At 41.5% G+C, this 13,243-nt stretch overlaps 1 protein-coding gene across 2 annotated transcripts in view; it reads right to left on the reverse strand.

The window, feature by feature from the left end:
* Window positions 1–283: 283 nt before the first annotated feature.
* The window catches only part of ERICH1 (glutamate rich 1), an 81,165-nt gene continuing 68,205 nt past the window's right edge, over window positions 284–13,243 (reverse strand). For both annotated transcript variants that reach the window (XM_039322581.1, XM_039322583.1), the window contains exons 6-7: window positions 843–947; window positions 284–742 (exon numbers count right to left, since the gene is read on the reverse strand). In XM_039322581.1, the coding sequence (XP_039178515.1) occupies window positions 871–947 (77 nt within the window). In that variant the 3' untranslated portion in view covers window positions 284–742; window positions 843–870. The remainder of the gene's footprint in view (window positions 743–842; window positions 948–13,243) is intronic.

Genomic DNA, 13,243 nt, shown 5'->3' on the forward strand with positions numbered 1-13,243 from the left:
AAAATTTATATAAAGAGCACATTTTGGCAGGGGAAGCTGCTATTGTGCAAGTGCTAGATTTCTCTCTTGAAAACCATTATAAACACCTCTGCCAATAATCTGAGCCGTTCGGTGAAGGCTGCAGTTCTAAGAGGAACTAATGGACACGCTCGTCTAGATTAGCATACCCCCAATATTACATGATATATTTTTTTTTAAAGTCTGCCAAAAACTGACTGTGCTCTATTTCAAAATGAAATCTATACATTTTATCATCCCATGTCAAATTAACTCAGATAAAGAATACAGGAAAAAAGATCCACCTTTTATTCTGCTCCTACAGTAAGTATTTAAAAAACAGCAACAGAGATATGATAGGGAAGGCCAATCTTCTCAAGTTTTCCTGTCTTTGCACACCAGACAGTGTGTTCCTCTCTGCTGCCTGTAAGTTGGCCTACGAAGTTTCTCAGCTTGTCCGTGGAGCGATCAATCAAAAGAGTTTCTGAGCTTTGTTCAAAGTGAATTAAGCGGAAAAAAAAGAACATCAGACTTCTCTAGTTCAAGTCACAGCTCTTGCGATCCATGTTGTAGCCAACATCTTAAATCAATGCTGGAACTTGCTGGCTTGTAATGTGGCCACTCCAAATCTCTTGGAAGAAAACCAGAGTGGGATGGACTTCACTGAGGCCATTTGTCTGAGATCTCTGGGTGCACCAAAATGGCCCTTGCAGATTCAGCCAGACACATAAAAAAAACAACAACCCTGAAGCAAAAAGAAAATAATGTCTCAGTGAACCTGCATTCAAGGACATCCCCCCCCCCCCAAATATTCTCAGATTTGAATCAGAGTTTTAGATCTTAACTCTGTACTGATGGAGATTCTCATTCGGCTCATTTCCTGTCCTTCTTTCCAGAAAGGATATCTGTAATCCAGTAGCGAAACAAAGAAGAGACTGCCATGACTTGATCTATGAAAGAGAAAAACAAATTCTTCACAAAACATGGCAATGTTTTTAGCAAGCCTGTTATCTTACGACAGAACTAAAAGTCTTTGAATTCCTTTAACGAAGCATTTCAAGAACCTTGGTAATTGTTTTACAAAAGTCTTCAACCGGTTGATCTCCAATACAAATTGCTTCCAGCAAAGAGCTTTCCAAATTTATACCATGAAGTACTGGACTTTTCCACATTACCACTTTGATCTAGTCCAGTGATGGCAAACCTTTTAGAGACCGAGTGCCCAAACTGCAACCCAAAACCCACTTATTTATTGCCGGGTGCCAGATGGGCAGGGCCCACTGGGTGGGCGTGGCTATGGTGGTCATGGTAGACTGGGTGGGTGTGGCCAAGGTGGGCATGGTCACTTTGATGTTGGTCGTGAGGAGGGATGCTTGTGGGGACCGGGCAGGGTTAGGGGAGATCCAGGGGGTCTCTGGCAGGTGAGGCGGTGGGCAAGAGGTTCACCCTGCAGGGTCAGGCGAGACAAGGCGAGGCAGGGTGAGGGTGCCATTGTCACAGGGCAAGGCGAGGCAGGGGCCAGGAAGGCTGTTGCCTGACACCATCGGCCCATGCACACAGAGGCCAGCGAGCGCATGGGGGCCGACAGTGTCCGTCAGCCACAGCCTGTCGGCCCCTCGAACGGCGCACTCTGGGGCTCCGCAGCCCAATGCCAGCAGTTCAGAGAAGCAGCTTTTGAGCTGGACTGACGGCCGACAGCTGAGGAGGCGATGCAGTGGGTTGTGCCCAGGAAAAGGAGAGCATGCGAGGGATGGGATGCGGGGGAGGGAAACCAGCTGTGCTGGGACCGACCTCGGCGAGTTAATGGGCGGCTGGTTGAAGAGGGACGGTTGCCATCTCCGGGGCATGATGCACGTGCCCACAGAGAGGGCTCTGAGTGCTGCCTCTGGCACGCGTGCCATAGGTTCGCCACCACTGATTTAGTAGTTAAGGTCCTGGAATCTGAGAGGGGAACCTGGATTCTGATCCTGTCTTAAGTACAGACAGCAACTGGATGGTTTGTGGCAGCTCACTTTCTTTCAGTCCTGGGAAAAAGGCATAAACAAACCTCCTCAAAAAAGGCTGCCTAGATGGATTTGTCTGTGTAATTACCAGGAGTCAAGGCTGAGTGGAAGACTAAAAATAAATAAAACCCCCACACCATTCTTTCCAATGCATTGCTTTCCATTTTCAATATACTTGCCATTCCCCAATGCCACTAATTGTACTGGTTTCCTTTCAGTCCTCAGTTTTACTGCCAGTCTTGCCCCCCTTCTCCTTTTTTGGGGCTAAACATTTCCTCTGTACACTTTCCCACCTTCGTCTGCCAGTATACATGTTTTTTTTTTTTTTTAAATTCTCTTTTCTCCCTGTCTCTGCTTCTGCTTTTTCGTTTCTCCCTGAATGCCTTCTCGTTCTTTACACCTGGGAGGCAGCACTGGCTCTGATTTCAAAAGCTTTCTGGAAGACCTGACCCTTTCCAGTTTCAGCTGTGGTCCCGTTGCTAGCAGTAAGTTTCTTAAAACATTATTCCGGAGGGACTGAGATCTTTGAAAAGACACCACCAGTAACAATTTCACCCGTCCTTTAACCTCTGCTTAAACTTAGGAGTTCGAGTTTCTTAACACTTATCCAGTTCAGTTCTTTGATTTGGGTTTCTTACTCAAAAATCTCTCTTAATATCTGTTTTCCCTATTCTCCCTCTTTTGCTACTTCTCTTTGAATCTTTAACACAAAATCCTCTCTCCTTTTGCAATTCATCAGTTTTCCCCCCTCCCATTCCTACCTTTCCCATCTGTTCCTTTATTTTTTAAAAAATAGGAATCAGTACATAGGCAAATTCTTGTTTGGTTTTAAACTTTAGAGTGGCTACTAATTTACACATTTTATCAATGAAGTATGATTAGACACAACTGTGATGTGCCCCAAGTTTGTTTACTTAAAATCATGTTGTTTCCAGGTATGCAGATGCATGCAAAAATTATTTTTGCTAATAGGGCAGAGGGAGAAAAAAAAAAGAATATCTCTATGTATTATATAAAAGGTGTAACTGAGAATAACCCAGAAATGTTGCTTGCAGGGAAATTCCTTGAATATCTGATGGAAGGCTACAGGCATGAATAATGTGGAGATGTGCATCACAAGCCCATAACAAAACCCATGTCAACTGAGAATCCAATCTCGTATATGTATAAAATTAGCTTTTCATCCTGGTAAGTATGCATAAGCTTGGAGCCTATGTGTATTAAAGAAGCTATACAGCATAGCCATAAATTAAGGACATTAATATTTTCAAAGCAAAAACACAATGCCTGTCTCAAAGGCTCTTCATATAACTTTTCACCCGTAAATGTTCCTAGCAATTTTTAGTAGACTGACCCACTTGTTTCTTTAAATATACTGATGTCATATGCCAAATCTACAGTGTTTGTGACCCATCCGATACCACACATATTCACATGGAATTTAATTGGAATATTACCACTGCAGGCACAGAGGAAAGTATACTAATGATAGCTAACATCCATCTCTGGCACACATGCAATTGGCGTAATTTAAATTCTTAAGACAAGTGGCTGTAGCTGGCAAATCTTGACTAGATAGTACCTGTTTGAGGTACTAGATAGTACCTGTTTGAGGGATCAAAGGAGAACACTAGAACAGCATGACAAAAATGTGCACTATCACAATATCCTGGAAGAGGATAAAACCAAACTACTTCCATATGTATCAGGTGCAAGAAGCCAGGAACCAGAATGTTCAAAAATACAGGACTACAAGTTTATCTCATACTACCTATTTACAAGAATCTGAACTACTAATGATCAAGGCAAATTGGTACCAGATAAGAGTCAACAGACTTGGGGGGGGAGGCTGGACTTATGTCTCTTATGGGGCGTAGAGATTCCAAACTGATGAGGCATTTACCCCGCCCTCAAATTCAGCCTGGTCATCTCTTACATATGGGTATAAAGAAAAATGATGCGGACGTCTCTATGAAGTCACCAGAAATCAAATTTGATCTGAGGGCACCTTTATTTTTGAAGAATAGAATCTAACTTTAATAAAGGCAGCCCTTGTCATCTGTAGTCTCATTTTGCATATCCAGATTTTGTACATGCGTAAACATTTTGTTTATCCATAGTTTGGGGTGTGGGTTTTTTTTTGTTATTCTTTGTGCCAAATTTTATATGCAAATGTATTTATTTATTCTTAAGGATTAAGGCTAGATTACTTATACCTGTATTTCTTTCTCTTTTGCTCATGATAGCTTATGCTAGCCTAGTTATGAGCTAAGCAGTCTGTGGCCAGCACAAGCAACTTATAGAGTAATCACCGAGTCTCCTTCAAGAGAAGGAGCAGAGAAGCCATTTGTGCCAATCAAGATGAAGGAGGCCAAGAGCTACAACAAAGTCATGCAGAGCCTCACCCAGTGAGATCCATTGTGAGCATAAATATCTTGCAGACAACAGCTAAAGGAAGACCTAAACTTCTAATTCCAAAAGGCACAAAATCTCATTACAGGCAGTCCTCAATTTAGCAAAGCTACAATTACAGGTAGTCCTTGACTTATGACTACAACTGAACCCAAAATTTCTGTTGCTAAGCAAGACAGTTGCTCAGTGAGTTTTGCCCCATCTTACAATTTTTCTTGCCACAGTTGTGAAGTGAATCATTGCAGTTGTTGAGTTAATAACATGGCTTTTAAGTGAATCTGGTTTTCCCAATGATTTTGCTTGTCAGAAGGTCGCAAAAAGTGATCACATGACCCTGGGACACTGCGACCATCATAAATATGAGTCAGCTGCCAAGCATCTGAATTTGGACCATGTGACCATGGAGATGCTGCAACAGTCACAAGTGTGAAAAATGACCATTAGTCATTTTTTTTCCAGTTCTGCTGTAGCTTTGAATGGTCACTAAATGAACTGTTGTAAATCAAGTTTTGTTATCTGTAGCAATGGTCCCCAACCTTTCTGGCTTGGTAGCCTGGCCTGGCACAGGGGGTGGGGAAGGAATGTGTTGCAGGCATGCGTGCGTGCACAGCTCCATTTGTGCGAGGGGTGCTCACGTGCAAATGGAGCTTCGTGCACAAGGGTGCTTGTGCAAGAAGTTCCACTTGCATGAGCGGCAGGCACTTGCATGCGAAGCTCCACTCATTTGAGTGGAGGGTGCTTGCGTGTGAAGCTCCATTTGCACGAGTGGAGCTTTGTGCACGAGCACAAGCACCCTCCCTCATGCAAGTTGTTTGCTTGCCCACCACTCGTGCGAGCAGAGCTTTATGTGCATGATATGCATCTCTCTCACAGCCTGTTTCAAACACACGGCAGTCTAGTAGTGGGCTGTGGCCCTGGGGTTGGGGACCCCTGATCTATAGTTTTATGCTGGACTGGTATGCCCACGGAAAATAAGAATAGAATTGCAGCCATCTATCTATCTTGTGCAATGTTTGTTAAATGCTAAACACCGTCTGCATGATTCAATTTTTAAGGTAGCACCTATTTGATTTCTCTTTCTTTGAATATGATTTCTATTACATGGAAGACAAAGAAGAATCCAGGTTGTGCATAGGTGATAGGATATAAACATCTATTACTAATCTAGAGAATTCACAGAATTATTAGAGGACAGTTCCATAGTTCCTTTTTGTTAAGTGCTTAGAAAACATTTTTAGCTCTCTAGTGGGTGATAATTTCCAAGGCAACACAAAAGAGGACTATTTTTGACTTGATGCTTGCTGACAAGAAAGTGTTAACAGTCTGTCTTAAAAGAAGAGGGGATTTTAAGGCCAAAGAAATGGTTCGATTATCTGAGTGAAGGAGAAGAACCTCTTAATATACTCTTGAGATGATGGCATTCCAAACTTAAAAAGACTTCTGGCTATGCCTCTGCCATGATTTGGCTAAGCATATCTCAAATTTACATGTGAAATGCTGCTCTTGCTAGCAGGCTCATATTTCCTGGTTTCCAGATGTACTAAAATCCATGAAGGGCCCACCAGAAGGTGCTCCTGCTAGCTCATTACACTCATATTCCAAGCAATCTGCTTTATTTGGTCAAGAGTAAGATTGGAAGCAGCTGGCTTAACAATGAATTTATACAACAATAACACCTTTATCGCTGTGAGGAAAGAAACCCACATTTATATCTTGGAAGCAATATATTTTCCATACGTTTATTTATTTCGTATTTATTTATTTATTAAGGCAAGCACTGAACCGATTGGTTCAGTGCTTGCCTTAATAACCAGAGGGTGGGCGCTTCCTACTCACACAGCACCTAAGCTCTTCAGATGGATTCAGATTAAGTGATGGTCATGACTCTTTCCATTTTGATGGTTCAAAAAGTGACATCAATTTTCTGCGATTTCAGCAGTAGGAAATATTACATCTCTTGAGGTGCACAACACAGCATCTGCCTTTCAAAATGTTGCTGGGCTGTCAACTGCTTCCTGCTACTAAAATAAATTTAATAAATAAACAATAAATAGACATTCAAGGATTTCTCTCTCTCTCATTCACTCTTTTGAGGTTGCTAAAAGCTAGAAGCAAATACTTATTCCAACTGTACCAACAACCTAAAGTACTTCCAAGGCCAACGTGCTGAAAATTTCATGAGGAATAACTTACTACCATTGGACATAGATTGACTGCTATTGGATTAGTAGTATGGAGGTTGCCAAAATCCTGAAAATAGATCCAAACAATGTGAGCAAGTAGAGTCCCAACAGCAACTTTGTCTAGAAAGCAATCAACCATTATACTCAACCCCTTTATTTTTAATCTCCGAGGAACCTCTTAGTCCATAAGGTGTAGGTCGTCAATCATGAACATGGGTGCCACGTACAGCAGAGGGAATTAAAGTCTGTTGACTGTCTAGGCAAGAAAAAATGAAGCTGTGACTCAGGACCATGCTTGCACTTTTAGATGTGTCAAGCTGCTATCTGGTCTGTCTCAGGAGACCAAAAGTAATGAAGAAACAGGAAAAATTGCATGATGCACGGTTATGCACTTGTTTTACAGGGAAAACAGCACCCATGCTTCCCTAATCTAATTTATATCATAATCGTTTGAGGAATGCAGACTTACACCTGGGTTTGTTTTACAGCCTTAAAGATAGCTTGATGTATTTTTTTAACAGCTTGTTTCATAAAGTTAAAAAAGGAATGGTGTTCCTGTGGCTTTATGTTCGATAAAACAGACACCAAATAAAAGCAGGACAATTACATTCATCATTCAAATAGGACATGTGGTTAAGATCACTGTAGAAAATACATTCCAAGGAGTCATTCCATATAGAACAGCTGGAGATTCAGGAGCAGTAAACTTGGAGAACTATTATGTTGTACAAAAGGCTGCAACTTTAGCAACTCTTTGTTGTCAGATAAGATTAGGGCTTCTTAGAACAGACATGTCAAACTCGCGACATCATGTGATGTCGTGTGACTATTGGAACTTTTCCCCCATTGCCGGCAATGGGGTGGGCGCGGTTTCCTTGTGACGTGCCCAGCCTACAGGCGGGCAGTTTGACACCCCTGCCTTAGAAGGACTAAAAATAAAAATTCTATACACTAAAAAGGGAATTACAAGCTCATACCACAAGCAATTTCTTAGGCTGCACTCCTATACTTACTTTTTTAGTAAGGCTACCGTACACTAGATGCCAGCAAATAACTCCCTCTGTTGCCCTCTTCTGGTTATCTAGATTTCTGCAGCCTACATGTACTGTGTTTCCCCGAAAATAAAGACCAGGTCTTTTTTTTTTTTGCCTCCAAAAGAGGCACCAGGCCTTATTTTTGGCAAATGTCTTTTATACTCACCTCCAGCACCAACAGCTCTGCCCAGCCAGTCCACTTTTTCTGTGGCTGAAGAAGCAGATTCATTCTGCAGTTGCATTCCAGCCTGCATTTTGCAGTCAGGCCATTCTGGAAGGCCTATGCAGCTGAGTACCGAGCTCGGTTTCTAGGTTCTTGGCTGCAGAGGTCTTGCAGAACCAAGCTATGGATTGAATCCATAGTTTGGTTCTCAGCTGCAGTGGCATTCCGGAAAGGCCTCTGACTGAGAAATGCTGGCCTGGCTGTAGAAGATGCTGCAGAAGAAGTGGGCTGGTGAGGAGAGGGGCGCGTGGGGCAGCTCCACATCCCCACCCCAGCTTGATTTGTAGGTATATGCCTTGCCCCAAAACTAGGGCTTATTTTTGGGGTAGGGCTTATATTAGGCCCACCCCCAAAATCAAGCTAGGGCTTATTTTTGGGGTAGGTCTTACTTTCGGAGAAACATGGTAGTGGTAATTAATGTGTAAAATGCCCTCTGATTTTACTCCAGTACAAGTCCCAAGGCTGCAGTGTGCATGCATATTGACATTTTGTACCTTGGTATTTTCTCTCTCACCATACCTGTGTTTCTATTCTACCCTAGCAAATAGGACTGCTTTATATGGTCATATCCATTCATGTGATTTACAAGAAGGAGAAAACTCGAATATGAAGGGAAAATAAATACTGTAGAATATCGGTGACACAAATATGTCTAGCTTCACCAAATAAAACAGAGGCACACAACTTTTTTTTAAAAAAAAAAATTAAAAGCACACCCAACTTCAATTACAAGCTTAAAGGTAAGTTTATTTATTTATTTTATTGTATTTTGGCCTTTCCCCAATGAGCTCAGTGCTATATATCTCAATGAAATCCTGCCAGTGATTAAGCTAATAGACTTGGGCAGAGCATATACTATCAGCCCTGCGAGATAATCAAACGTGGAAACCAAAGACGTGAAAGCTAATGCTACTTTTATTACCAGATTATGGTTAAGAGAATCTAGCAAGTCTGAATCCTTTTATCATCCTAAGAACTATGGAGGATCAAGTCTGAAATGCTTTCCCTAATTCTATTTCTTCTCCAGACCCAGATTTCTTTTATGTGACTGGGTCATGGTTATGCCTCTTCTTCCTGTTCTCAATGTTAATCCTTCGGCCCATTACATACATGCAGTCCTTGACCTACAATAGCAATTCAGCCCCAAATTTCCGTTGCTAAGCAAGGTAGCTTAGCAATGTTAAGCGAGTTTTGCCTCATTTCATGACCTTTTTTTGCCATAGTTGTTAAACAAACCACTGCAGTTGTTAAGTGAATCATGCAGTGGTTAAGCAAATCCAGATTCCCCGATTGTCTTTGCTTGCCAGTAGCTGGCTGAGAAGGTTACAAACGATGATCACATGACCCTGGGACAGTGCAATTGTCATAAATGCATGCCAGTTGCCAAGCACTTGAATTTTGATCACATGACCAAGGGGAGACTGCAATGGTTGTTAAATGTGAAAAACGGTCATAAGCCACTTTTTTCAGGGCCATTGTAATTTCGAATAATTTCACAAAATGAATGGTTTTACTTGTTTACTCTGCACTTCCAAACACTTGCCTTCCACCCTTGGCCTCTTGGAGCAGATCTGTCTGAATTAAAGTTAGTATGATTGTACCACAACCAATATAATTACTGGGACAGATAGGTCAATTGTCTTATGGCAGGATTTTGTTTCTAAATATATCTTTTAATTCCATAAATACATAAGAATAGCCCTGCTGGATTTGGCTTCAGTTAATCTTAGTTAGTTCAGCGTCTTGTTTTGCCACAGCTTTCTTTAATTGCAACTTCCTGAACTGAAGTATGACATATTTTGATGCATGAAAAGTATAAAACAAAAGCCACAAAATTAAGTTTTACATCAAATAACAATTTTTGGGAAATCATTCCTTTCGCTATTGAAAAACTGTCTTTTATCTGGCTCTTTATCTGGTATGTGAGATTTAAAATAATTATGTCATTGATTAGCTCAAAGGCAATGATTAAATGCTTTAAAATGCAGGAATGATACATTTTTTTGCAGGTTATTAAGACTATCCATATGATCTACTTTGCATATTTTCTCTGATATGCATGGTGATAAAGAAAGCTTGGTGATAAAGAAAGCTCTGGCCTTGTTTTTAGATGACAGAACTTTTGAAAGAATTGTTTAATTACGAAGTATCTACAACACACCGAAAGCCTTTCCAATTATTTTGGTCTTTTTTGGAAATCTGTGTCAGAAGGATTCTTACAATCTTATTGGTTGGAAAATGCAAAGGAATCTGAGTTTTGAAATATTTTGCAATATAATGCACGACTCATTAGAATACTCTGGATGAGTAATATTATATATTTTCTGCTTGAAATGTTATGGGTACCTGAGCATACATGTTTTACATGCTTTCAATTAAAAAACCAATTCAATAGCAACCTGCCACAATGGAAGACAAAACATTCAGCATGACCTCTGTTTCCCAGAATGCCTCTGGATCTCACATGGATCACATAAGTAACCGAATGTACTTCTGTATCAAATTTTGTCAGGTTACACTGGTACATATGTTGTCTTAAAACATAAGCGAGATTTTCACATAGGCATCACAAGAAAGATTAAAAAAAACTTCTAAAAAGTTTGAATTAGAAAGTATATTTCCGCAAGATTAATGGATGGTTTAAAGTACAAAATCGTTACATGCAGAAGAAATAAAAGGAAGGCATGTATCATCCCTGATCATATCCAAACACAAGTATCTACAGCAGGCATGTCAAACTCGCAATATCACGTGACGTCATGCAACGTATCGGGACTTTTTCCCCATTGCCGGCAATGGGGTGGGTGCAGTTTCGGCGTGACACATCCGGCCTGTGGGCCGGCAGTTTGACGTGCCTGATCTACAGCATCTGCTTTGCCAGAATGATGAAACAAACATGGCAATGTCATGTCTTTATGTACATGGGATATCAAGCTTAACATACAAAAGTGGGGAGCTTACATTGTAATGTTCATATTGTCACTTGCCTCCATCTTATTCCCATGGATGGCAATGACTCCATAGTATAGACTCCATACTCTAGCTATTCTGAGGTGAAGGCCATATTTGTCTTTTACATTTCCAAAACTGCCATACTAAGCACAATAGAATGTTATGACTTCCTAATCCACTGGCAACAGTTATCACCATCAAAGATAAAAAGACAAAGCTGTATTTAGAGAAGGTAATATACTTCCTATAATCCCTGAAGTAAACTGTAAAACTATTGATCACAAATCTTTGTTCACAGGAATACATAGCCAAATATGGAACAAAGTCCCTTGTGCACCAGATCTCTTTCAGTATCCAGTGTATTTAGATGACAATAAATGTTAAATAAACAGAATTGAAATCTGTGTGCAAATTAAACTGTGGGGCTGATCCACAGGTAACCCTTTCCCCAAATTTTATTGCTAACCTCACTGGATACATTGGGGCAATATATGTCTAGCTGGCTAGAAATAGCTAGCTCAGAAGAACAATGAATCTAGATCGTTCTTTCTTACACATTAATCTTAGAATAAACTTTTGTTTTTGCTGAATTGAACCCATGAGAGCTTCACTGTATCTGAAATGGCTTTTAATTTACTATCATCAGGAGGAGTTCTATCAAGAAATGAATCTCTGAATTTAATGCCTTTCTGCTACTATTAATTGCATGAATTTATCTCAGTGGTACTATAAAAGCTGGCATAAAAGAGGACAACTAGTGAATAACTCAGTGCCAGGAATTGTCCCCATTTTTCCTAAGCAAGCAAATTATTCTCTAAAATTGATTCAAAATGGATTCGGCAACTTTCCTTGGCAACAGACTGAAAAGATAATGCTCCTTCCAAAAAGAAAAGAAACGAAACAACACCAATTTCAATTGTTGACTTACTTGTTGCCGACCACAGCCATCTTAGAAAAAGCTTTAAATATAAAGGTAATTCTTGGGTTACGGATGTAATAAAGCCTGCCAATTATATTCGTAATCTGAGGATTCGTTAATTGGATCACGTTAAATGAACATGATCCCTCCCTGCTTTACCCAATGCATTTGCTAATCGAATGAGCAGGTCATTGAGTGCCCATGACATATCTCAGGGTGGGGAAGACCATGGGAGGCTTAGTGCTTCCGACTGCCCAAGGCTTCCCCAGACCCACTGTGATATCTCATGCTTCTCCCCCCCCTCCCTCCGTCCTGCCCCACCGGGTTTCCACAGGCACCGGGCCTGTGGAGATTCACTTGCCTTTTGAAGATCTCTATGATCAAGCAATCTGTCTCCTCTCCAGCCTCTCTGCCTCGGTTTCTTTGCCTGCTCCTGGCACTACAAAAGCAGAGTGGTAAGAGCAGAGGCAGAGAGAGAGGAACCCATCCTGATCAGCTTGGCTGATCACCAAGGCTGCCTGCACAGGACACCCAATCTGCTCTTGGAACACCGGGCAACCTTGGTGAGTCTGAAGGAGTACGAGATCGCACCCCTAAAGACTTCTGTTCTCTGGGGCAAGAGCTTTTGGTGTAGAGAACAGAAGCTTTTGAGGACGCGATCTCACACTCCTTGAGGCCTCTGTTTTCCACACCAAAAGCTTTTGCAAAGGGACAGAGGCCTGAAGCAGTGCAAGATCGCTCTCCTGAAACCTTCTGTCCCTTTGCAAAAGCTTTTGGCGCAGAGATCAGAAGCCTTTGGGGACACGATCTCACACTCCTTCAGGCATCTGTCCTCTACAACAAAAGCACTCACCGAGGTTATCTGGTGCTCCAAAAGTGGATCAGGTGCAGGCAGCCTTGGTGAGCCAGCCAAGCTGAGCAGGGCACGCATGTCCCGCTCTGCCTTTGTTCTCACCACTCTGCTTCGGAGCGCCCGGAGCAAGCAAAGAAACCGAGCCGCTGCACAAACCCCACAGCAGAAAGGCTGGAGAAGAGACATCTTGCTTGAAGAGAGAGAAGGAGTGGTCAGCTTTTTCTGGAACTCTGGATCTTCGAAAGGTAAGTGAGCGATTGGTAACGGGGTGGAGAGGAGCCGGTGGACTAGCATAGCAGGGCCAGTGCCTGTTAGATCCCCGGGGGGGGGGGGATAGGCAGAGAGAATGATGTATTGTCTCTGCAGTCAGTTGTAAGAGTGAACGATTGCCATGATGCTGCAACATTTGTAACTTTGGGACTGTGTCATAAGTACTTTGGGGGGGGGTCGTAACTTTGAACTGTCACTAAGTGAACTGTTGTAACTTGAGAACTATTTGTAACTATATATTAGAAAATGATCTACTTACTTCAAGTAGAACAACTGACTGAAAAATCCCAGATTCTTCCCTCAACATATAAACATATTCTGCATTTTTTAAAAATTTAGTGAATATGAACATAAAAAAAGGATTTAGCAATACATCCTGTTTGTAAAACTCATTTTC

The sequence above is a fragment of the Crotalus tigris genome, unplaced genomic scaffold (genome assembly GCF_016545835.1).
Source record: "Crotalus tigris isolate CLP2741 ecotype Arizona unplaced genomic scaffold, ASM1654583v1 scf7180000024117.2648584, whole genome shotgun sequence".
In the NCBI taxonomy this organism is placed as follows: domain Eukaryota; kingdom Metazoa; phylum Chordata; class Lepidosauria; order Squamata; family Viperidae; genus Crotalus; species Crotalus tigris.